This window comes from Cetorhinus maximus, chromosome 9, assembly GCF_964194155.1.
Source record: "Cetorhinus maximus chromosome 9, sCetMax3.hap1.1, whole genome shotgun sequence".
NCBI lineage: Eukaryota > Metazoa > Chordata > Chondrichthyes > Lamniformes > Cetorhinidae > Cetorhinus > Cetorhinus maximus.
The window spans coordinates 77,864,488-77,888,003 of NC_135887.1; the positions used below are offsets into that span (position 1 = coordinate 77,864,488).

At 42.4% G+C, this 23,516-nt stretch overlaps 1 protein-coding gene across 1 annotated transcript in view; it reads left to right on the plus strand.

Moving 5' to 3' along the window:
- The window catches only part of LOC144684737 (N-acetyl-beta-glucosaminyl-glycoprotein 4-beta-N-acetylgalactosaminyltransferase 1-like), an 823,211-nt gene that overhangs the window by 789,588 nt on the left and 10,107 nt on the right, over positions 1-23,516 (plus strand). Inside the window, exon 17 of the mRNA XM_078548907.1 lies at positions 11,539-11,611. Coding sequence (XP_078405033.1) covers positions 11,539-11,611 — 73 coding nt within the window. The remainder of the gene's footprint in view (positions 1-11,538; positions 11,612-23,516) is intronic.

A 23,516-nucleotide genomic window follows, 5' to 3' on the forward strand; every position in this document is an offset into this window, starting at 1 on the left:
ACTACTTCAGTGAAAATGTGTCTATAATGAAGAACAATGATAGATTGGTAGAATAGAGACAAGAAAATAAAGGGCATCTGATGGGTAAAGATATGGGAATTGGTATAGGTAATACAGGAGTTTGGTACTAGATAGCAATGGCTAATACAGTGCTGTGCCACATATAATATAAACTAATTAATCTGCTTTGACATTTCTCGCATTAGCTCAGAGTATTTGGTCTGTCTGCTACTTGATTGTTCATGTTGCTTCTTCCTTCCTTTCATTACTTTTCTATTTCTCTTTCTGTCCTCTCCTCTCCTGCTTCTCTCTTATAGTGGGACATGATGGGTAGCGTTGTGCGACATCAGTTACTTTCCTCATCTTTGACTCCCTTCCCTCCCTTCTTTCCCTCCTCTTCTTTTCCATCTTCCACCTCCTGTCTATCACTTGTTATTATTCCGGACCAGACCCCCCAAGTTTTTGGTAAGTTCCAGTTAGGGACTAATAATGTTTTGTTTAAAGTAGACAAAGTTTGAGATTCAAGACACTTGCTAATAAAATAAATCCACAAGATTCCACGAGTTTTAAACAAATAAAAGTAAACTTTACTATACAAGGTCAGAAAGATAAAACAATTTACAATATTGATCTTATACTCGAACATTCAGGATTAATATGAGGTACATGTGAATTAATAAGCCAACTGTTGTCGAGCACACCACACTGCACACTAAATGGCAAATGCAACCAAGATAGAGTCCATGGATTTCTCAACAACCAACCCAGATTGTCAGTAAAGACTGTGAATCACCCAATCCCATTGAAACTCTGTGTCTCTCATGAGGGAATCCAGTTTTCATCTTCAAAGATATAACCTGGAAATTCTCTCCAAAAGTCACTCCAATTCGGATGGAATCAATGATGGCCCACATTGCAATGCTTGGATCTCGTTTCCCGAGATTCCGTTCCCCTCAATTCCCAAGTATGCACTCGAGCACCAACGCACAAGCACAACTTCAGCTCTTTGGTCGGCCCGAGCAGAAACACGACCGCTCCAAAGGGGCACCTTCATCTCAATGGCCTGCAGCACAGAGTCACCAATGTTCTGCTGCCCTCTTCAATTGTCAGGGCTTCTCCTGAGCCGTCTTCACTTAAAGTCTAGTACCTGCAGCCCTTTTCCTCCTTGGAACCTGTTCTTCTGATCCTCTTTTTTTTTCTTAACTTAACTGGGATCGGTCTCTGTCCTCTATTTCTCTCCCTGCCATCTCTCCCTTTGGGATATGCCCCTGTCCCTTCTCCTTGTCCCTTCTCCCTGTCCCATGCCTGGGATACTTGTCTGCAATGCCGCACCACTCACCAGTCACATGATCTGGGTTTTTGCGCCTTTTTCCTTGATGCATAGGTGCACTGGGCCCAAAGAACTTAAGAATGCGGAACTGTGCATGTGCAGCATGTTCCCAGTCTGCACATGCTCAGAAACTGTGTTGGAACATGGAGTTCCCAAACTCTGCTCTCGACGGGAAGGTAAGTTGGTTTTCATAACACACTCCACGCCCCCTCTTGCCTTCCTTCCCATTGCAATTCCCTCATTGCACTACCATCTGTCTTCCTATTTTATCCTTTCCCCTGCTTTCTCCTCCTTTCTACCTTCCCTAACTGCCCTTTTGCCTCTTCTCTTGTTTAACTTCCCTCATTCTTCACTTCCTTATTTTCTCCTAGAATTTGTGCCACTATTCTCTGCCTTTCAACCCTTCTCCCACCCCATCTCCATGCCCTTCACTCCTATCTCTGTAACATTCTGCAGCTCCACAATTGCCTCTGCAACTCTTTGCAGTTTCTGCCTCCATTTGTGTTTTCATTTTCCCTCTCCCTTCATCCCAGTCTAGGACATATATTCTGAAATGTTCTCCCTGAACACCTCCACCTCTCTACTTCCCTCTCCTCTATTGAGACCTCCCTTAAAACTCACCTATTATTCCAAATTTTTGCTCACCTTTTCTCATGTCTTCTTCTTTGGTCCGATGTCCATTTTTTGATTACCTCTCTGTAATGCACGTATATTAAAGACACTATATGGAAATGTTGTTTTATTTGTTATAATCTTTATATAGTTGAGTCACTTTAAGTGTATGGTTCCCTGTGGTGGATTTCATTGCACAACCCATACTGAAACAAAGGGTAAGTTGAAGTGAAAAACGATGCTTACTTTGTTATGACACCAAAATAATTAAAGCTATATATTTGTATTGTACAATCACTATAAGTAGTTGTGAATTGTCCAGTGCTGGTTCAGTCTGCTGAGGGTGGGTTGTAAGCAAATAGGGGGGCGTGGAAAGTTGGGGGAATGAGGTCACAATGTAGTGATACCAAATGGTCTGGCCACTACTAATGAAACCCAAAGTTGGCCCCATTGGTGGGGTAAGAGATGACCCCATTGTTGGGGTAAGTAAGCATTGGCCCCAGTTTGGGGATAGGTAAAGATTGGCCCCAATGCCAATCTGTTGGCCAGAACTTGGTCAGGAGAGTAAGGCTGATGATTAAGTGTGAGGTCAGCTGACTATTACCCTGCGATGGAAATAGGAAGGATGTCAAACAGGGACAGTATAATGTAAGATCCAAGTGAAGAACCAGACTGCTCTGAGTGGGTTGGGAGAACTCTGAAATAAAAATAAAATTGGGTTGAAAACAACTTAAAATTGACAAAACAAAAATAGAAAAATTGGATTTAAAAACAAAATAGTATGCAAACTGGACAATGTGTTCAGTGACCAGAGGTTTGTCGTTATAGTGTAGCAAAGAAATGTTAACATGGGATTTCCCCATTTTAAATGTTTACATAAAAGCTGCACTGAAAAATTGTGACATGACGTGAGAGTACCATGTGAAGGAAATTTGTGCAATATGCCAAATGTTTAATATACTGCTGAGAGACATGTCGAAGCTTTTTGTCTTGCACTCATCAGGACACTACTCAAGAATACCAAAATGAGGGAAAACAAAAATTTATACTTTGAGGAGAGAGTGCTGATTGGTTGGCAAGTGGACTCTGATTGGTAGAGGCTTTGCCAAGGAGAATGCACCAATGATGGTGACTGGCAGTTAACTGCCAAGCAATGTTTAAAATTTAAACCAAGCAGCTTGACCCTGATTGATCAAGGCGTTGCCCTGAGGAATGAGTCAACGAACAGCTGTCATTTATTTTGTTTCGCTGAAAGAGGCGCAATGTGTGTACATGTTCTTTCTGGCTGTAAAGAACAAGGCCCTATGTACTAATGTAGCTTCCAGTACATGCAACTGCACCACACTGTGAGCCTGACTGACAATCTTAAATTGGTTGTCAGCATAATTCTTAGCACACTGAGGATTATTTAGCAATGTTGTCCAAAGGCAGAATCACACCTACTGTTGGACACTGTGCTTTGAGTTTAGCAAGCACAGACTGGTTGGGTACAGTTTGTACCTTGCCCATTGCAGACAGCGGCTGGGACATGCTCTTTGATATGATCCGCCAGTCTTTAGAATGTATGGCCTAAATACGTCGCCTCACATTGGCACTGAAATTCCTGGTGCCTAGTTTAAATTTCAAACAATGCTCAGCATTTAACTGTTAGTCACCATCACTAGTGCATTCGCCATGGCAACGCCTCTACCAAACAGAGTCCACTTGCCAACCAATCAGCAATTTCTTCTCATACAGTATAAATTGTTGTTTTCCCCCTATATTGTTATTCTTGCAAAGTGTCCTGATGAGTGTAAGATGAAAAGCTTCGACATTCTCTTTTCTTAGCAAAACTCAAGTTCTGTACTACCAAACGACTATTTGTTTAATATATATTGATAGAAGAAGATTGCAATGCCTGTTGCATAAAAATTTAATGATGATACAGTTATTAATGAAGGTATTTTTGAGATATAATTATTATAAATATAATAAATATAATATAACCTTCTCAAGGGCAATTAGGAATGGGTAATAAATGCTGGCCTAGACAGCGATGCTCACATCCCATAAAAATGAATAAAATATAATAAATAAATTCTGAATATAGGAGGGTGTGGGCTTGATATTTGGACACATGTAAAAGCAGGGGGATGCAATAACATGAATGTGTTTAACTACAAAGGGGAAACAGAGTATAAGGACACTCTATTAATCAAGCACCAGCAGTGAAATGTAACTGTTAATACATGACTTTTTAGTTTCTCATTTACCAAATACCTTTCGAGCCTTTGAGCGGAATCATCCCAGGTTTGCATGAAGTGCGGTAGTGGGTGAGTAAAATGTTATTTTATCCGCCGGCCGTAATGGCGGCTTTTCACGCCGTATCGTCCCAAACCCGTCACATTAATTATGCATTCTGGGATACACGCCGTTTCAATGGCGGGCAGGCTCCATTTTGCCTGCCACGCTGTCACCTCGGCGGTTCATCACGCCAGGCACCACATTTAAAGTTCAGCCATGTTCACTGCTTCCAGCCCAGGACTGCTACGAAGAAGACATGGCCCCGAAAGCGAAGAAGACTGCAGCCCTTGAGCATCTTTTTGATGCCTTGGGGGCTCACTGTGACGTCCTCTACCCCCACTCTGGCTGCTGGAGGGTCAGCTACATTGCTACTCCAGCTTGGGAGGCGATGGCAGTGGTGATCAGTGCCAATGCTGCACAGGAGGGGTTGGCCATCCAATGCAGATAGAGGATGAATGATCTCATCTGTGCCGCCAGGGTATGGCAACCATCTCATCACTCTAAACTCTCTTACTCAAGCCCATCACACATTCACTGTCATTTCACGCACTGACAGCTTAAGCGAAATCACCATCCATTCTCACATTCATACCCTCACATATCCATCTAGCCTCATCTCCTCTGGAGACTGCTTCCTCAGCCCTCACCATCTTGAGGCCACTTGCACAGATCAACTTGTGCCCCCACACACATCCTGGGATACCCTCCTTCCTCAGTACAGTCCTCGTCCTGCAGCCTCTTGCCTGAGGCCACTCCTCCCCCTTCCCCAAGCAAGACCTTGCCCTGCAGCCATTGAAAAACCACCCACATATGGCTGATCTGGTAGGTAGAGACCTAATCACGAGCCCCCCTAAAAGTGATGTGGTGCTGTCTGTGAAGCCTGGCGCTGATGACTGCGAGTGCTGCCCGAAGCGAGGTGGGCAAACAAACCTCGAATCCTGAGCGAAGTGCAGCCGGCCAAGTGCACGTCTTATATACGCTGTTGTGAAACACATCAGCATGTTTTGCCGCTGATGTGGGTGGATGATCCGGCGGAGGGGGGATGAGTCCGGCGGGCTGGCCTTATAATGATTTGCTAATATATTACAATGAGGTTCCCGACATCTGATGGTGGAGAATGCGACCCGCCATCAGTGGGCGGAGCGGATGATTGCGAACTGGTTTCACAACGTCGTGAAACCAATTTTTGGCCTTCTCCACATATTTTCCGCTCATGCCACTGAACATGCCTGATGCCAGTGGTCACGGAAAATCCCGGCCTTTATTTCTATAAAAACACATTTACTAGCAGACGTCCATTCCTGAATTTACAATGGCTTTTTTTTCTGATTCCACCTCTGTGAAGTATCTTGGGATTTTTTTCTGCATTAAAGGCACAATATAATTGCTGTTGTTGCTTTTCCCCTCACCAGCTGAACTTGACGTTGTAACAGCTTCCTTAGTGCATCTTAAGTCTTCTCAAATGTGGTATACCTTTTGTTGGTCTGCTGCAGTATTGAATGAGGTGTGGTTGAGTTCTGAGAGTTTGTATTGTGCAGCCTTTCTTACAGGATTTTTATTAAAGCCTGAGCCAATCAATTCAATCCAATCTTTTCCCCTGCAGTAACACCAAAGTTGATGAATTTTTTTGATTCTATGCTATTGAGACTCCAGTGTGGAACGATTTCTCTCATGTTATCCATTGGCCAATGTCTACCTTTGTGATCTTAAGTGTGATTGAAACTGAAAGTGACAGTTTACGTATTAGACAGATCACTGCAGCATGTTTGCACATTCAGCGACTATCATTTGTCGTTCATTTGGAATTGGTGCTGCGTTGTCAATGTCTGTCAGAGCAGCTTTTTCCAATGGATTGTTTGCTTGAGCATCTCAGCAATGCAGTACTAGACAAAACAACATAAAGACATTGTAGTTGCCACAATGGGTTTGCAGCCTTCAAGCCCAAATTAGACATAACCTATCTTTTTGCTCTGTGCCCATGTTTTAGGTATCACTTATTCATTAGTATTGAATACACCAAGCAGTCATGCCTGTAAAGGAGATATCAATTTGCTGCATGATTGGGAACAGTAAGAGGGAGAAAAATATACTGCTGGAGCAGGGACATTGACAAGGTTAAAATAATTAATGAATTGACTGTGCTTGTATATTCATTATATTTCATATTTTCCTTTTCATATCTTTCCTCCTCCCTTCTTTCAGTTTCCTCCCTTTCTTTCCTGAAAGTGCTGCCTTATGCTGAGATATGGTTTCCCAAGTACCAGCTACCCATTCCAGTAGCTCGCTCAAGTGTTCATTCTTTTTGCCTGAGCCTAGACAGTGAATGCCAGCAACCTATTTAACTTTGGACAGCAGCAGAACCAAGTCCAATACTTTATTCAGTCTAATATAAAAGCAAAATACTGCGGATGCTGGAAACTTGAAATAAAAACAGAAAATGTTGGAAAAACTCAGCAGGCCTGGCAGCATTTGTGGAGAGAGAAACAGAGTTAACGTTTTGAGTTTGTATGACATTTCTTCAGAGCCAAGTCTAATACTTCATTCAGTGTGTGAGGTCTGCTGAGAGAAGGAATAAATGTGTAGTTTGTTTTCTAAATTTTCCCCCTTTCCCTTTGTTGAGGCCTCCCCATTCTGTGCACCACTCTTCTGGTAAGGTGCCAGAAGATCTCCTGGTCCCATGCATCTGTTGAGATGCTTGTTAAAATTGGCAAAACAGGGGAAACTGCACAGTGCAATAAAGTCAGAAGGAGTAAAAGAGATTGATTACATTGAACTGCAGCATTCAGGCATAGAAAGCTGGGCTTTTAAAAGTCTGGGTGAGGATTTTATGACCTGATAGGATATTACGGTCCCGCTGAACTGAACAGAGATTTAAGTGGCTCGCCGCATCCGCTGGGGGATCGGGGGTTGGGGGAGACGCACCGCGGCAGGGACGTAAAACCCTGGCCCTGAGGTTTGTCAGAGGAAGAAAAAACTAAGCAAGTTAAAGAGTTCTGTTATTTTGAGTCCTGGGAGAGTGTTGCTGTGTAATCGCTGTGTGACTGCTTGGCCTTTATCTTCAATATGCTGCAGTTAAGAATTAATCATGTAACAAATTGTAAATTCAAACATATGGTGCAGCATGTTGAAACATCAAAACAAAGTGCTAGCATTGAGCCAAGAATGACCTGCATCTCTTCATTCTCTCTCAAATAAAAATGTTCTCCATTGATTTTTAAAGGATCACAGGATGCTGTGCATGGTCCTAATTTTGTACATAAACAGTACTCAACTTCCACGTGGAGATTTGTTTCAGAATCATTTGTTGCGATGTGAATTATAAGCCATACCCTGTAGGCTAGGTCTAAGTTTTCCTTGAGACTACCACAGTGAAACCAAGTTGATCCATTATTCATTCTGTGTGCTGCATATTAAATTCAATGACCTGAACACATGTTGTGTATAAGTTGGGTCAATTGCTGTGAAACAAATTTTATCCCATAAATGCCAAGCATGTATTTACAGAGCTTTTTCTCGGCTTTTAGTTTGTAGATGTACAGAATTCAATGAAAGAGAGTTTTGTGGCGTGTCAGTGATTGATAAAGAAATTATTCCAGGATGTATTGACATGTTTTTAAAGCTGTCCTTTGTCCTGTTGTTAGACTTGAATCTGCCTGACTGAATTATTCTTGTGTGTATGCTTCTAGTCACCTCTCAGAAAGAACAAAATTCTGCTCTCAAATCCCTGGAAGAAATGTCCAGAAGGTAAAAATGAAAAAGTGAATCAAGAAGATTAATGCAGCAATGATATCAAACCATTGTGAACATTGTGGAGCCCAGCACATCTTCGCAAAAAATAAGGCTGAAGCATTTGCTACAATCTTCAGCCAGAAGTGCCGAGTGGATGATCCATCCGGTCTCCTCTGGAGGTCCCCAGCATCACAGATGCCAGTCTTCAGCCAATTTGGTTCACTCCACTTGATATCAACAACGGTTGAAGGCACTGTTTGGTGCAAAGGCTATGGGCCCTGACAATATTCTGGCAATAATACTGAAGACTTGTGCTCCAGAACTTGCCATGTCCCTAACCAAGCTGTTCCAGTACAGCTACGATGCAGGCATCTACCCGGCTATGTGGAAAATTGCCCAGGTATGTCCCGTACACAAAAAGCAGGACAAATCCAAACCGGCCAATTACTGCCCCATCAGTCAACTCTTGATCATCAGTAAAGTAATGGAAGGGGTCATCAAAAGTGCTATCAAGCGGCACTTGCTTAGCAATAACCTGCTCACTGACGCCCAGATAGGGTTCCACCAGGGCCACTCAGCTCCTGACCTCATTACAGCCATGGTTCAAACATGGACAAAAGAGCTGAATTCCCAAGGTGAGTTGAGACTGACTGCCCTTGACATCAAGGCAGCATTTGACTGAGTGTGGCATCAAGGAATGGAAATCAGGGGGAAAACTCTCCGCTGGTTGGAGTCATACCTCGCACAAAGGAAGATGGTTGTGGTTGTTGGAGGTCACTCATCTCAGCTCTAGGACATCTCTGCAGGAGTTCCTCAAGGTAGTGTCCTAGGCCCAACCATCTTCAGCTGCTTCATCAATGACCTTCCTTCCATTATAGGGTCCAAATTGGAGATGTTCATTGTTGATTATACAATGTTCAGCACCATTTGCGACTCCTCAGATACCGAAGCAGTCCATGTCCAAATGCAGCAAGACCTGGACAATATCCAGGCTTGGGTTGACAAGTGGCAAGTAACATTTGTGCCACACAAGTGTCAAGCAATGACCATCTCCAACAAGAGAGAATCCAACCATCGCGCCTTGAAGTTCAATGGCATTACCATTACAGAATCCCCCACTATCAACATCCTGGGGGTTACCATTGACCAGAAACTGTACTGAACTAGCCATATAAATACTGTGGCTACAAGAGCAGGTCAGAGGCTAGGAATCCTGTGATGAGTAACTCACCTCCTGACCCCCCCAAAGCCTGTCCACCAAGGCACAAGCCAGGAGTGTGATGGAATACTCCCCACTTGCCTGGATGAGTGCAGCTCCCACATCACTCATGAAGCTTGACATCATCCAGGACAAAGCAGCCTGCTTGATTGGCACCCCATCCACAAACATTCACTCCTTCCACCACCAACGCACAGTAGCAGCAGTGTGTACCATCTACAAGATGCATTGCAGGAATTTACCAAGGCTCCTTAGACAGCATCTTCCAAACCCATGACTACTACCATCTAAAAGGACAAGGGCAATAGATAGTTGGGAACACCATCCAAGTTCCCCTCCAAGTCACTCACCATCCTGACTTGGAAATATGTCACCGTTACTTCATTGTCTCTGGGTCAAAATCCTGGAACTCCCTTCCTAACAGCACTGTGGGCATACTTACACCACATGGACTGCAGCGGTTCAAGAAGGCAGCTCACCACCACCTTCTTAAGGGGAACTAGGGATGGGCAATAAATGCTGGCCCAGCCAGCGAAGCCCACATCCCATGAATGAATTAAAAAAACAGTTGATAGGTCTTATCCTGGATCTCCCTTGGTCCTTCAAACAGCTGGATTCCTAGAATTAACTTAATTTAAAGAGGGAATGGAGGAGGCTTGCTATAAGGACTGAATCAAGATAGAAAATATCTGATAAACTGAAAGAAATCGACTTGATGAGGGAGGGATGGAATGAGATTGGCTCAGGTTAGAATGGCAGTGGGAAAACTCAAGTACTGGATCATGATGGAGATGGTTGTTCTGTCCGAAACTTGTGTCCAGAGCATTGACATTACTCTAAGTGAGGTGGGTTGATTGTCATTTTTTTCTTTGTTTTTCTTATGTCTCTTCCTCCAATAGTCTAATTAAAACCAAAAATGCCTGAGTACATTCTAATTATCTTTGCAGCTTCTGAAGGAGTAATGAATCACAAATTAAAAGTGACAAAGCCAGATAGCAAGGTTCCCTATATCTCTCTACAATGGAGTGTAAATATTAAATCAAAGAAGGTCACTCAAGTTGGGCGAGTTAGTAGCTTTTGGCCCACTGTGGTCTTCAGGATGGTTTGTCAGTGCGTTGTTAATGGAATGGCCCCACTTTTGCTACAGTATCCATCTTTCAATGTCATTCATGGTGCTCTATTGCGCATGATCTCAACACTACATTAAATCACTAAAAGAGTACAAGTGACACTTGTGTCATTTGGAGAATCCATGAATAGTTCATGCCATTGCTTTTTATACATTGAAGTTTACATCTGGGCCAGGATTTTACGGCCCCACCATGGCATGTCTCCCCTCAGCAGTTGCAGTGAGCCATTTAACTCTCCATTCAGTTCAGCAGGACTGCAATATTCCGCCGGGCAGGAGGGGCCATAAAATCCTGGCCCTGGGGTCTAATGCTACATGATGGAATAACTTTCAATCAGGTTGATAATGCAACGATTTTTTTTTTCCAGGGGAGCTCTGTCATTTTTCTCATCTGAAAAACTTATTTAGTTAAGTTCAGGAAAGTGACAAATGCTTTGTATGATAAAATAGAGATTAGTAAAGCTTTCCTTCTAGCAGTGCTGCTTGGTGAGAAAATAGTGTTAGCTGTGACTAGGGAGTATATAGGAACACAATTATTACTAAAGAGGATTAAAGATTGGGAGGGAGCGAAAGGATGCATGCTTGGCAATGGCATGAAAGAGGAGCAATCTTAAGTTCACCCCTCCTCATAATGCAAGTTGCAATATTGCCTCTGCGTAAACTCCTTTTGATGCTATATGTTACATGGTGAAACTGGGCTTGTCCAAAATAGAAATCAAACCAACATTTCAGGCTAAGATGAACAGTTCTAGGTTGCAGAGCTGGTATCTGTCTCGATCTTAGCTGATCAAAATTCTAATCAAAAATGGCTTACAAGGGAAAAAAAAACTTGCATTTATATCGTCCCTAAACGTCCTTAGGCGTTTAAGTCCTGGACTAGGGCTTGAACTGACTGAGGTGACCAAACCGTTATGCTTCTCATTTGCATGTTGTACCTAGGATTATGATATATTCAGTGTGTAACAGTACATCAACATGCACCAAGCCACCAAGGTTTAGTTTTAGATCTAAACTTCTTTTGGAAATTCAGAAAGGATGGGAAGTACACAAAGGCTCCCCAACTTATTCATTTATCTATATCTATTTATTCCAACTGAAGTCCTCCAGAAACCAGCTAAAATGTAACTTGTGAGTTTCAAAAGTTGAAAGGCAGGACCCTTCCACAGAGAGTTTCAAATGAAGTGGATTCATTGGTATAAACTACTTTACAATCTTGCTTTCCGAACTTCTTTTCAGATATCAATATTTGAAACGAACAGGGAGTTTTGAGCGCTCAGCAGGGCTTCAGGCAGGAGCAGATGCTATAGAGGTGAGTGTACATATTTAACTGATAATGAGATTCAATGAAATGGAGTTTCAGATGCATTATACTTTTCCATGACAGCTTCATTACCTTGAACAGGCATCCCAGGCTTCATTGGCGACATATATTAATGGAAACCTCTTTCACTCATCCATGTTTCTTTCCCCATTAGATATGCTGTAGCTAATGGCAGATATTATATAACATATTGTTGCAAAAGCAGGTTGGTGTTCATCTCCAACTTAGGTAGCATATGTCAGCTGGTCAAAAATGGTACATGTCTGTCAAATGTATGATTTGCCCAAAATTACCTTATACAATGTGTGTGCACACTGCAGAAATTCCGTATGAAAGGAGGAAAACAGGAGGGAATTCAAAGTTCCATTGGGGAGATGATAGTGGTAATGTCACTGGGCGTGTAATCCAGAGACCCAGGCTAATGCTCTGGGGGCTTAGGTTCAAATCTGGTGGAATTTGAATTGCGTTAATAAATCTGGAATTGAGAGCTCGTCTCAGTAATGGTGAGAAAGAGAGAGACTGGGGAAAGAGAAATGGGATTGGGGGAGCAGATGGAGGCCTTTCAGGGTGTGAGAGAGAGTGTGGGCAACAGGCAATATTGCTGACTTTCATATTCACAGCTTCTTTTATATAATTTCTCTACATTTTTTGAAAAAAAAAACAATCTTTCCTTCTAAAACCCCCCTCCTGAGCCTGGCTTTCAAGTTTACAAACTACTGCTGGACAAACAATAACCAAATGAGAAAGAAAAATCTTAAACCCTTTCATGGCTTTTCTTCCTCTTTCATATTTCTCCAATAAATTATTTTGTGAGTAAAGTTTAAAGTAGAGAGATCTAAGGTAGAGGGAGAAAAAATATTGTGGGGGAAATCCAGGGTTTTTTTTTGTTCCCCTTATGTTTTTCTTTAAGTGTTTTTGCTATAGAAGTGTCTGACTGTAGACAAGCATTTTTTGGCTGTCATTGTGTGTATGTTTTCTTTTTAAAAAAATGTTTTGATGTGTAAAAAAAGTCGGGAGTTCAGTCGATCTAGAAGAGCCCGAAATTCCAGGCCTTGAGTTTGCTATAATTTCAGCTGCAGGATGAGGATGACTTGTAGGGGGGGTGGGGGGATGTGACTGAAGGAAAACTGTTTAATTGTTGTGGACCCTTGGCCACCTCCTCAGCACCAAGTCTCTTGTTTCTATACTATCCTTTAATGAAGGCATAGAGCAAGCTTGTAAATTCCTCCTTTGAGAACAGTTTGATTTCTAACTTAAATCTTTAGACCTGCTTTACCTCCAAGGAGCTCCTAAAATCCAAAATGTAACCCCTGAAAATCAAAAATTAGGCCTCGAGAAAATCTCAAAAAGAGCCCTCAAAAAAGAATTATTTTGACATCTGGTATTAGGGAATGTAGAGCTAAGGCAGGCAAATGGAGTAATGATTTAATTGAATAGGGGAATAGGCTTGAGAGGCTGATTAGCCTACTCCAGTTCCTATGTTCCATCCTGTTGGTGTAGTACCATCACTGTATCTCTTTGCAGACACCACACAGAAAAAAAAATGTTTTCCATTATCTAGTTGTCAACTCTTACATAAACTGGATACAGATCAAAGCAGCATGTTGAAAACTCGAGCTGCGGGCTTTAATGAATTGTCAACTCATCCATTATAATGCCTCATATTATACCCTAGCTGGTTCATGTGATTCATACAATCAAAGCAGAAAAGTGGCTTTGGCTGTCAGCATATTGACTCACCAGTTGGATTGAATCTTAGAGTGTTAGGACACAGCTTCCTGGATGCAGTTGCTCAGGTAGCACAAGTCTTGGGTCTCTGATAAGTTTTCTGACTGGATACATTTAGGCAGCCAAGGCCTCCCAGGGAGCAAATGGAAATTGGAGGGATATTCACCCATGGCTTTCAGTACATCCTGGATGCAGAAACCTGGAAGGAGCTCACTGCCCACTTACCCTCTGCTGTACACGTTGAACCAAATTTTAGTACAAAGGTAGTCCAGACAACTTGCTCACTAGAGGACATCATTTGGAGTGTGAGTTAAGTGCCTGCTTGAAAGGATGTTGCGTTTACAAGATAATCTTTGCCCATTTAAGAATAGTATTGTTTACACGTGGCATGAATAATATCATAAGCCACCATGTGTCACTTATGAATGCCATTCTTATGATGAGTGTGATGTTTGGTTCGCCTATTCCTTCTCCCTCGCCAAAGCGAAGCAGATGGCAAGCTCTTTTTCATCAAGTCTCTGTCCCTTTAAAGTGATTCTCTCCCTGCATTCTCAGCTTCCTCAGAGCCATAAGCCATTACCACAATGATGAAGCAAATCACTTCCTTGGCAGAGTGCTGTCCTCTTCCAGTATAGCTGGATGTAGAAATTTCCAATTTGTTAGTTCTGATATTGTTGTATTGTGTTCAGCATCAAAGTTCCTTAGCTGCTATTAATATATAAATGATTAAGATTGCAAAATAAGGAACTTTAAGCAAAGAGCTAACCAGATGAGGCACTCAATGAAATGCAAATCACTCTCTTGCCCATGCTGTTTTGTTTGATTTATTCCCCTCGCTAGCTAGAAAAGCAGGAAATTTCAACTGTTAATCAATGAATAATGGAAAAGTGTTTGCAGCTGATGATCTGTCTGTCCTTTTCCCTGTACTTTCTAGATCATTTACTTGTATTCCTGTACTATATGTAATGTGTTCTTGACAATCTCTTTGCTTTTCTGCATTGGTCCCTCCTTTCTGGGTCTTTGCCTCCTTCCTACTTTTGCAACCTCCAGGCCTCTTCCTGATACCTTCCCTCCTATATTCAGCCATTAGACTTCTCCCTCCCCTCTCCAGCTTGGATTTTACAAGGCCCCTGGAGATGGAAGCCTTGTAAAACAGTGTTGGGAGAGGAGCCTAGCTTCTTTCTGTAACTGCAGAATATTCTCAATGGTGGGGATGTTAGAAAATCGGAGATTGACAGCCAATTAAACCAATTAATTGGCCAATTAATAGGCACTTCCCACCCCCACTGGCATTTTACCAGCATTAGGTCAGGCCCCGCCACATTGGGAGACCACCAGGTCAGCCACTCCTAAATGGCTGATTCATGCCCCATTGAGGGCACCCCTCCCGACACTTGCAGCATCAATGTCCACCCCACCACGGCCCCGACACCCTAATGGAAGGTTCAGTCCTATGATCACTCGGGCCTGCCTGGCTTGCCTCAGCACAGTGAAAAATACGTATCTAGCCTTTGAGAGTGCCTCAACATGGAGGTGCCCTCTTCTTCCTATAGCCTCAGCAGTGACCACCTCTCTCAGTGGCTGTTCCAAGGCTACTGAGCTGCTGGCCCTCTGATTTGGCCAGCAGCTTGGAGATGCAGGTTACTAGCCTTAATTGGACCTGGATGGCAGTCCCGGTGGTGGCCTCTTAATTGGCCTCCATTGGTAGAATCCCACCAGGGCCCCACTGTCTAACTGTGGGGCTCAGGACCCACTTTCAGTCCCGGTGGTGGGACAACCTGAGACTAAGTAAGATTCTGGCCGCAATCTTCCCTCCATCTCCAGGCTTCTGTCTCACAATCTCCCGGCCCATATCTAGGTTGCTGCCTTATTTTGTTCTGTTCCCAATTCTAGGCCTTGCTTCCTTTCAATTTAGTTTCCATTAAGGAGGATGAGATTACCTAAAACTTCTTCCCTCCTTTCTGGAGGTGGCTTGTTTTCCACTTTGGAGTTTCCCTAATAGTGTGATTCACATGAGCAGTTCACCAAGTACATTAATCTATTCAAAGAAGAGTAATTTGAGCTCGAAACGTTAACTCTGTTCTTCTTTCTCCACAAAATCTGCCAGACCTGTTGAGTTTTTCAAGCACTTTCTGGTTTTATTACATTAACCTATTGTCTACTAATGGCTCACTTCTTTACCAACATACTGGCCCCACTAGCCTGCACTAGCCTGCAACTTTACAGAAGTTCTTTTAAGAATAAATACCATTCACAAACTCCATCAAATTTAAGTTGTCTTGTATTACATTTGAATGAAAATCAATTTCTATATTCATCCCACATAAAAGATGCAATCAGTAACATCTAATAACAAAGATAATGGACTTTGACTGAACTTGAGAAATCTGTTTTCTCTAGCTCATTAAAGACTTACAGTTACTGAAAATAGTGGAATTCCACCAACCCTGGCCTGTGTGAACTCCTGTAATTTTCTAAGTTGAATGAGTTACTTGCAGAATTCCCTGTTCCACTGATTATTTGCACTAATGTGTACCCTTAAAACTCATTGACAGTGAGCAGTGGAATAAAGATCCTACTCTGACTCTGCCTGAGTGTTACTTCTGCCTCTTAATGTGAAATAAAGAAAGAAGAGCTAGGTAAACCTCACTGTACATAGTGCACTACAATACACACTCTGCCACTATCCCCACACACTGCACTTCACACACTTTACATACAATTACATAGGACTGGATTTTCTCCAAGTCAGGACAGCTTGGGAGCCTTTTGAAAATGGCAGGCAGGTGCCAATTCCAGGAATCTCGACCTGATTCCCAGGGTTTCCAATTTTTGGGATTGCCTTTTAAGGGTGAAGGCTGGTTTGGGTCAAAAGCCAACATCCTGCATTCCCGATCTGGCCAGCTCCATTGCTGGGATAGACATGTCCTAGTCTTCCGCAATTTTCCTGTCGTTGGGCTAGCAATTCAAAGAGTCGTGGTTCACAACACCTCAGAGGCGTCGTGAACCATAGTCTGCATGAGGGAACCTTTTGAAATGTAAGTTCAAAAGGCCCTCCTCATGCCCTCATGCCATGGTATGCTGCTCAAAAATCCCCTATGACCTCTCATGCCCCCTATGCCAAGGTATGCCTGCAACCAACCCCTATGGCTCCTCATGGTCCCCCATGCCAAGCTATGGCACTTCCACGCCCATTCACCTACTCTACACTATATAGAAACAATGAATCCTAAAGTGACAGTAAGATGTATAAAAGAAAAAGCTTTACAAAAAATAGCCATTTATTCATAAAGCTAGCTTGTGTCTCAGCCCAACAAAAATGACAATCATCCAGACCCTTTAAAGTATCAGTAGTAGAAACGGTAAGCACTTGAAATCTCTTTACCTTGTGTAAATAAACCTTGTGGAATTGGCAGAAGAGATCAGAGATCCAGAGCTGTCAATCAAGAAAGGTTTTCTCTGAGGCTCAGATATTTCAACAGGCTAATGGATTTCTGGGCTCTCATCCAAGCCTCATTATGTATTCTTGGCTGTGAGCCCACCCATCTATTAGAGTACTAAAATACTCCACTTCACCTAACTCTACCGGCATAACCTTCTATTCCTTTCTCCCTTAAATGCATCTATGTTATTCACCACAACCACCGTGCAGAAAGTTACACATTCTAATCACTCCTGAATTCTCCTTTGGATTTATTAGTGACTATTTTATATCTGAGAGCCCTAGTTCTGGTCTCCTCCATGACGTTTACCTTATGAAACACTTTCATGTCTTTAAGGGCCTTTATCAGGTCACTCCTCAGATTTCTCAATTCTAGAGAAAAGAGCTCCAGCCTGTATAATCTTTCCTGTTAGAGATAACCTCGCAGTTCTGGTATCACTCTTGTAAATTTTGTCTTGCACCTTCTCTAGTGCTTTTCACAATATGGAAACTAGACCTGTGCACAGTACTTTTAAGTCTCACCTAATGAAGTTTTTATACATGTTTAACACAGCTTTGCTGCTTTTCAATTCTATCCCCCTAGGAATCCCCCAATACTTTGTTTGCTCTTTATTTGGCCTTATTTACTTGCATCACTACATTTACTGATTTGTGCCCCTAAATACATTGAATCTTCTATTCCATTTAGGCCCTTAGCTTCCAAGGAGGATGTAACTTCCTTATTCTTCCTACCAAAAGGTACCACCTCACAGTTACCTACATTGAAATTATTTGAGAGATAGAGAGGATCAAGCCCATGGAGGGATTTGAAAAGAATAGGAATTTTTAAATTGAGACGGTGCTAGACTGAGAGCCAGTGTAGGTCAACAAATACAGGGATGATGGATGAACAGGACCTGGTGCAAGCAAGACTAAAGGTAGCAGAGTTTTGGATGAGCTGAAGTTTATAGAGATTGCAATGTGGGAAACCGGCTAGGAGAGCATTAAAATAATCGAGTCTAGAGGTAACAAAGGTTGTGGATGAGTTGACACAGGAAAAGAGATCGGCAATGTTTCAGAGCTGGAAGTAGGCAGTCTTACTATCGGAGAGGCCATGGGGTCACAAGCTCAGTTCAAGGTCAGATAGGAAGCCAAACTTGCGAACAGCCTGGCTCACCTTAGAATATGTCACAACCTTATACAGCCAACTCGCCAATGCCAAGGGGTAAATTAATCTCCGTCACCGAATATGAATCTAATTCCATCTCACCTTGAGAGAAAGGAGAAAGTAATTTGGTTCAATAAAGAGGCAGAGTGAGCGTGAAATTGAATGAGCCCGTAAGAAAGTACAAACATCTATAAGGCGGTGAAATAAATCATTACAAATTCATATTTTGATCATACAAGTAGATACAAATCAGCTTTAACCGGGGGGAGGGAGGTGACCAGCTCAATTTTTTTTAAATCACTTTTAAGTATATGGTTAACATTTTGAATGGAATCTTAGAAAAGTGCATCCCCTGATGGCTTATGAATAAATGTACTATTTCCATTTTGCGAATGCAAAAATAAAATGATGCATCCTTCATTGGGTGCAGTGTTTCATCACTTATATGTGATATTGTTGTGACAAAATAAATCAGAGGTCTCTTATAGCTACACATAAAGGTTTACCCAATGTGCTATCATGAAGTCAGTGTCCCTTTAAATAAAGATTGTTGATTCCACTGACTGAATCGACTTAAAGGGGATATTGAACCTAATGATGCAGAGAAACAAATGTTAACATGTACATTGCTGAAGCATCCCTGGGTTAATGACTAGGCCGGTACTGATATTGATTCAACTCCTTCATTTTCTTTGGGTTCAGTAACTTTACTTCGAGATCCCAGTGAGATTAACAATGTTTATTAAAGCAAAAAAAAAATTGAAAAAGTTAACAGAAATGAATGAGGGGGAAATAACTAAAGATGTACTTAACTAATCAGAAATTTGGGGAACCATCTGAGCTTTAATAAGAAGGGTTTAAATGGAAAAGGTATGATGCAAGCCTCCTATTGTAATTCACTTTCTCCCAGGACTCATTACCTCCCCCAGCTATCTCTTTCCCACAATCTAAAGGCTTTTAAAATCCAGTTTGGCATCGTTCTATTTTTTGCATTACCTTATACACTGAGTCCTACTTTCAAACTTGATGTTCTTGCATCTTGCCCCTTAAAGTTGGTTTCTCAATTTTAAAGTAGGGCCTACATTTTCTGATGTCACCTGTAAAACAGGGCTTTTTGTTTCTGTCCCTTCAATTGATCAGCCTCTTTTCAGTTTTAAAGTGGTGCTGTCATCATATACCTTTCATGGTATCATTAGGGTGTCCCATGATGAAAGTGATATGCAGCTCTTCTCCTGCCCCCACCCTGCAATCCTTCAGAAGGCTGCCAACTAACTTTTTCTGTGAAGGTGGCCTCCCTTTAAGATCACTCAGAGCAATGCATTTGTGCTGGCAATCATTCTTTGGTTAAACTCGGTAAATTCATTGTCCAGGTTCAGGGTCTCAGTTACACTTGTGAAATGCTTACCAATGATCTGCAACAGATCATTCTTATGAGGTAAACTCTTTATAATTCTCTAAATTAAAACAGGTGGGGTTAAGAATAGACAGCCGGAGCCTCACACTACCCTGGTTGTGCCTATGCAATAAAGGAGCACATTCCATTGGTGATGACTTCTCAGGGAAGTTTAAACAGCAACAATGACTTTTAGTGTGGGAACACCACCCCATTCCTCAACTTTGATGATGTATGACATTGCAAGTATTGTGCTGGCGGAACTTGGAATAGGAATGTGGTCAGACATGCTGTCATTTAGAAGGCTGACGAGAAATGATGGTTTTTCCTGTTTGACGCCTGGTTCTATTATTAGCTGATGTTTCAGGCATTTCTTCACTTGAGATAACAAAATGATTAATAATGCAGAAGAATGACAGCCAGTCAGAATCCTGTCAGGTTATTGCAAATTTCTGGCAGGTGTCTGAAAATAGATTACCTAATGCAGAAGTAAGGCAATCCAATGGTGCCAGGACAGTTGGAATGTTTGGGCATTTCTTAGGAAACAGATTTCTAGTTCCAGGTTTCTCCCTTCCTGCCCCATAGGTGTGAATTCTCACTGGGGTATGATTCTTTCGATATCAGGTACGCTCAGATACCACAGCAAATTTCTCATTGCTGAAAAGAGAGACATGTTTCCAAGGCTTTTGATCTTGCACTCATCAGGACAAACACAAGAATGCCAAATTTCAAAGGATCACAACAATTCATACTACAGGAGAAGAGAGTGCAGATTGGTTGGCAGGTCAACTCTGAATGGCCAAGGCATTGCCATGGAGAAAGCAACGGGGAACTATAGGCTCCCCAAGCCCCTGGGCAATTCAAAAAAGAAACAGGCTTGAACTTATTCCATTCATTTGCAGAGAATGGGACCCTGTGTATGAATGTTGGTCACTTCTAGTAAATGTAAATAAGCCACATTACAAGCTTGACTGATTATCTTAAATTGGCTGTTAGTGTAGTTATTAGCACACTCGGGATTGTTCAGCAAGTGCTGCCCAATCACGGAATCCCATCTAGCCTTAGATGTTTCATTTTAGGTTTTGGGTTACCAACCAGTCTGCACTTGCAAAACTCAAGAGGTAGAGGTCCAAGGAGACTTGGGGTCCAGGTACATAGATCATTAAAATATCATGAACTGGTATGGAAAATAATCAAAAAGGCTCATGAAATACTAACTTGTATCTCTGAAAGCCTGGAATAGAAGTTGTGCTTCAACTATATAAAGCCCTGGTTAGACCACATCTGGAATACTGTGCGTGGTTCTAGACACCATAGCTTAGGATGAATATATTGGCCTTGGAGAAGTGCAGCCTAAGGTTACCTGAATGATACCTGGACACCAAGGGTTAAATTGTGAGGAAAGATTTTAAAAATCTATGGTTGTATTTGGGAATTTTAGAAGATTAAGGGGTGATTTGATCAAAGATTTCAAAAAATTAAGAGAAAGATAGGGTAGATAGGAGAAATTATTTCTACTAGTTGGGAGTCTCGGATTAGGGGCATAGTCTAAAAATTAGATCTAGATTTTTTAGGAGTGAAATTGGGAAACACTTCATTTGGGAAACACACAAAAGACAAATGGCAATCAAAGTTAGGCCAATTGTAAATTTAAAATCTGAAATTGATCGTTTTTGTTACACAAAGTTATTAAGGGATTTGGGGCAAAGGCTGGCATATGGAGTTAGGTTGGAGATCGGTGATGATTTCATTGAATGGTGGAACACACTCAAAGATAAATGGCCTAGTCTCGTTCCTATGTTCCTATAAGTCAGGAGTGCCCTGGAATATGCCTCACTTGTCTTGATGAGTGGTGCTTGAACAACACTCAAGAAGTTCAAAACCATTCAGGACAAAGCAGCCCTCTTGATCGACACCCCATCCACCATGTCAAACATTCACTCCCTCCACTATCAGCACACACTGGCAGCAGTGTATACCATCTGCAAGATGCACTTCAGCAACTCACCAAAGCTTCTTCAACAGAACATTGCAAACCTGCTAATTCGTAAAAGGACAAGAGCAGCAGGTGCAAGGGAACACCACCACCTGCACATTCCCCTCAAAGTCACACACCATCCTGGAACTCCTCCCTTAACAGCACTGTGGATGTACCTACACCACATGGACTGCAGCCGTTCAAGAAGGCAGCTCATTACCATCTTGTCAAGGGCAATTAGGGATAGGCAATAAATGTTGGCCTTGCCAACGACGTTTACATTCCTTGAAAAGACCTATATATTGGTGCGCTGCAGAATGGCTGGTCTGGCAATGTTACCTGATGCAGTCAAACATGATTGAACAGATGCTACTAGTAGTGCCTTTCATACTAGTACCTGTCACTGAGTCTCTCCTTGGGTGGAGGTGGCTGTTTATCTCCCGTAGCTGGATTATGAGATAGCACCTTCAAAGAGCCAGCACAGGCGTGATGGGCCAAATGGCCTCCATCTGTGCTGTAAAACGTTATCATTCTTTGACATGATTTGTTGAATATTGCAGTAAATGTGTAGTATAATGGGCTCAAATCCTTTCTGTTATGATTAAATGTTGCACTGCAATACTTTGATAAAGAATGGTGCCGGGGGAGGGAAAATGAAACAACATTACAAGATGGATATTTCCATTTAGATTTATTTCTGTTCCAACAAAGCTGTATGTGAATTCAGCATTCTGTTTGGTTATTGGCAGCAGAGGGTGTCAGGTTATAGGCTTAATGGAAAAACTCTTCAGGGTGCGTTTGAAATCAGTTATCACATTCAGAATATCTTCACTTCCATTTCTCGGAAAAGAGGAATCTTATATTTGATCTGCTTAGTGATAAAGTCTGCTATACGTTGGACTAGACAATAACTGGACAACAGTCAAAGAAAGCCCTATGGTTTTAATCTGATTGAAAGACCAGCTAATGTCACCCGATAAAAGATGGCTCTCTTTGTCTGTGTTAATCATCAGCTTATCCTTATGTTCTCTTTGGTGTGTCCATTTGTGTTCACTTTCTGACAACTGATTCTTTCCTGTCAAATAAAGGGCTTTAAAGGTCATGTGAGTGTGAAGGAATAATGATATTGCTCTTGGTCAGACTCTGAAGCTAGTATTGTTCCTCCACCATTTGCCTCACCTGACTCTGTGACCCCAATTCTTCAACCACTACACTGCCACAGTGACTGTAGTCACTGGTTTTTTCACTCTGTAAATCTGCAGTTAGTCTCCCCTGAACTGACACAGTGATCAGGCTCTCCATCATTGGACTGACTCTGTGGTCAGTCTCTACATCAATGGACTGACTCTGTGGTCAGTTTCTACACCAATGGACTGACTCTACGGTCAGCCTCTCCATCCATGGACTGACTCTGCGGTCAGTCTCTCCATCACGGTTGACTCTACGGTCAGTCTCTCCATCAATGGACCGACTCTGTGGTCAGTTTCTACACCAATGGACTGACTCTACGGTCAGCCTCTCCATCCATGGACTGACTCTGCGGTCAGTCTCTCCATCACAGTTGACTCTGCGGTCAGTCTCTCCATCACGGCTGACTCTGCGGTCAGTCTCTCCATCACGGACTGACTCTGCGGTCAGTCTCTCCATCACGGACTGACTCTGTGGTCAGTCTCTCCATCACGGACTGACTCTGCGGTCAGTCTCTCCATCATGGACTGACTCTGCGGTCAGTCTCTCCATCATGGACTGACTCTGTGGTCAGTCTCTCCATCACGGACTGACTCTGCGGTCAGTCTCTCCATCATGGACTGACTCTGCGGTCAGTCTCTCCATCACGGAATGACTCTGCGGTCAGTTTCTCCATCACGGACTGACTCTGCGGTCAATCTCTCCATCACAGACTGATTCTGCGGTCAGTCTCTCAATCATGGACTGACTCTGCGGTCAGTTTCTACATCCATGGACTGACTCTATAGTCAGCCTTTCCATCCATGGACTGACTCTACAGTCATAAGACCATAAGACCATAAGACATAGGAGCAGAAATTAGGCCATTCGGCCCATCGAGTCTGCTCTGCCATTCAATCATGGCTGATAAGTTTCTCAACCCTATTCTTCCGCCTTCTCCCCAGTTTTTACATCCATGGACTGACTCTACAGTCAGCCTCTCCATCCATGGACTGACTCTACAGTCAGCCTGTCCAT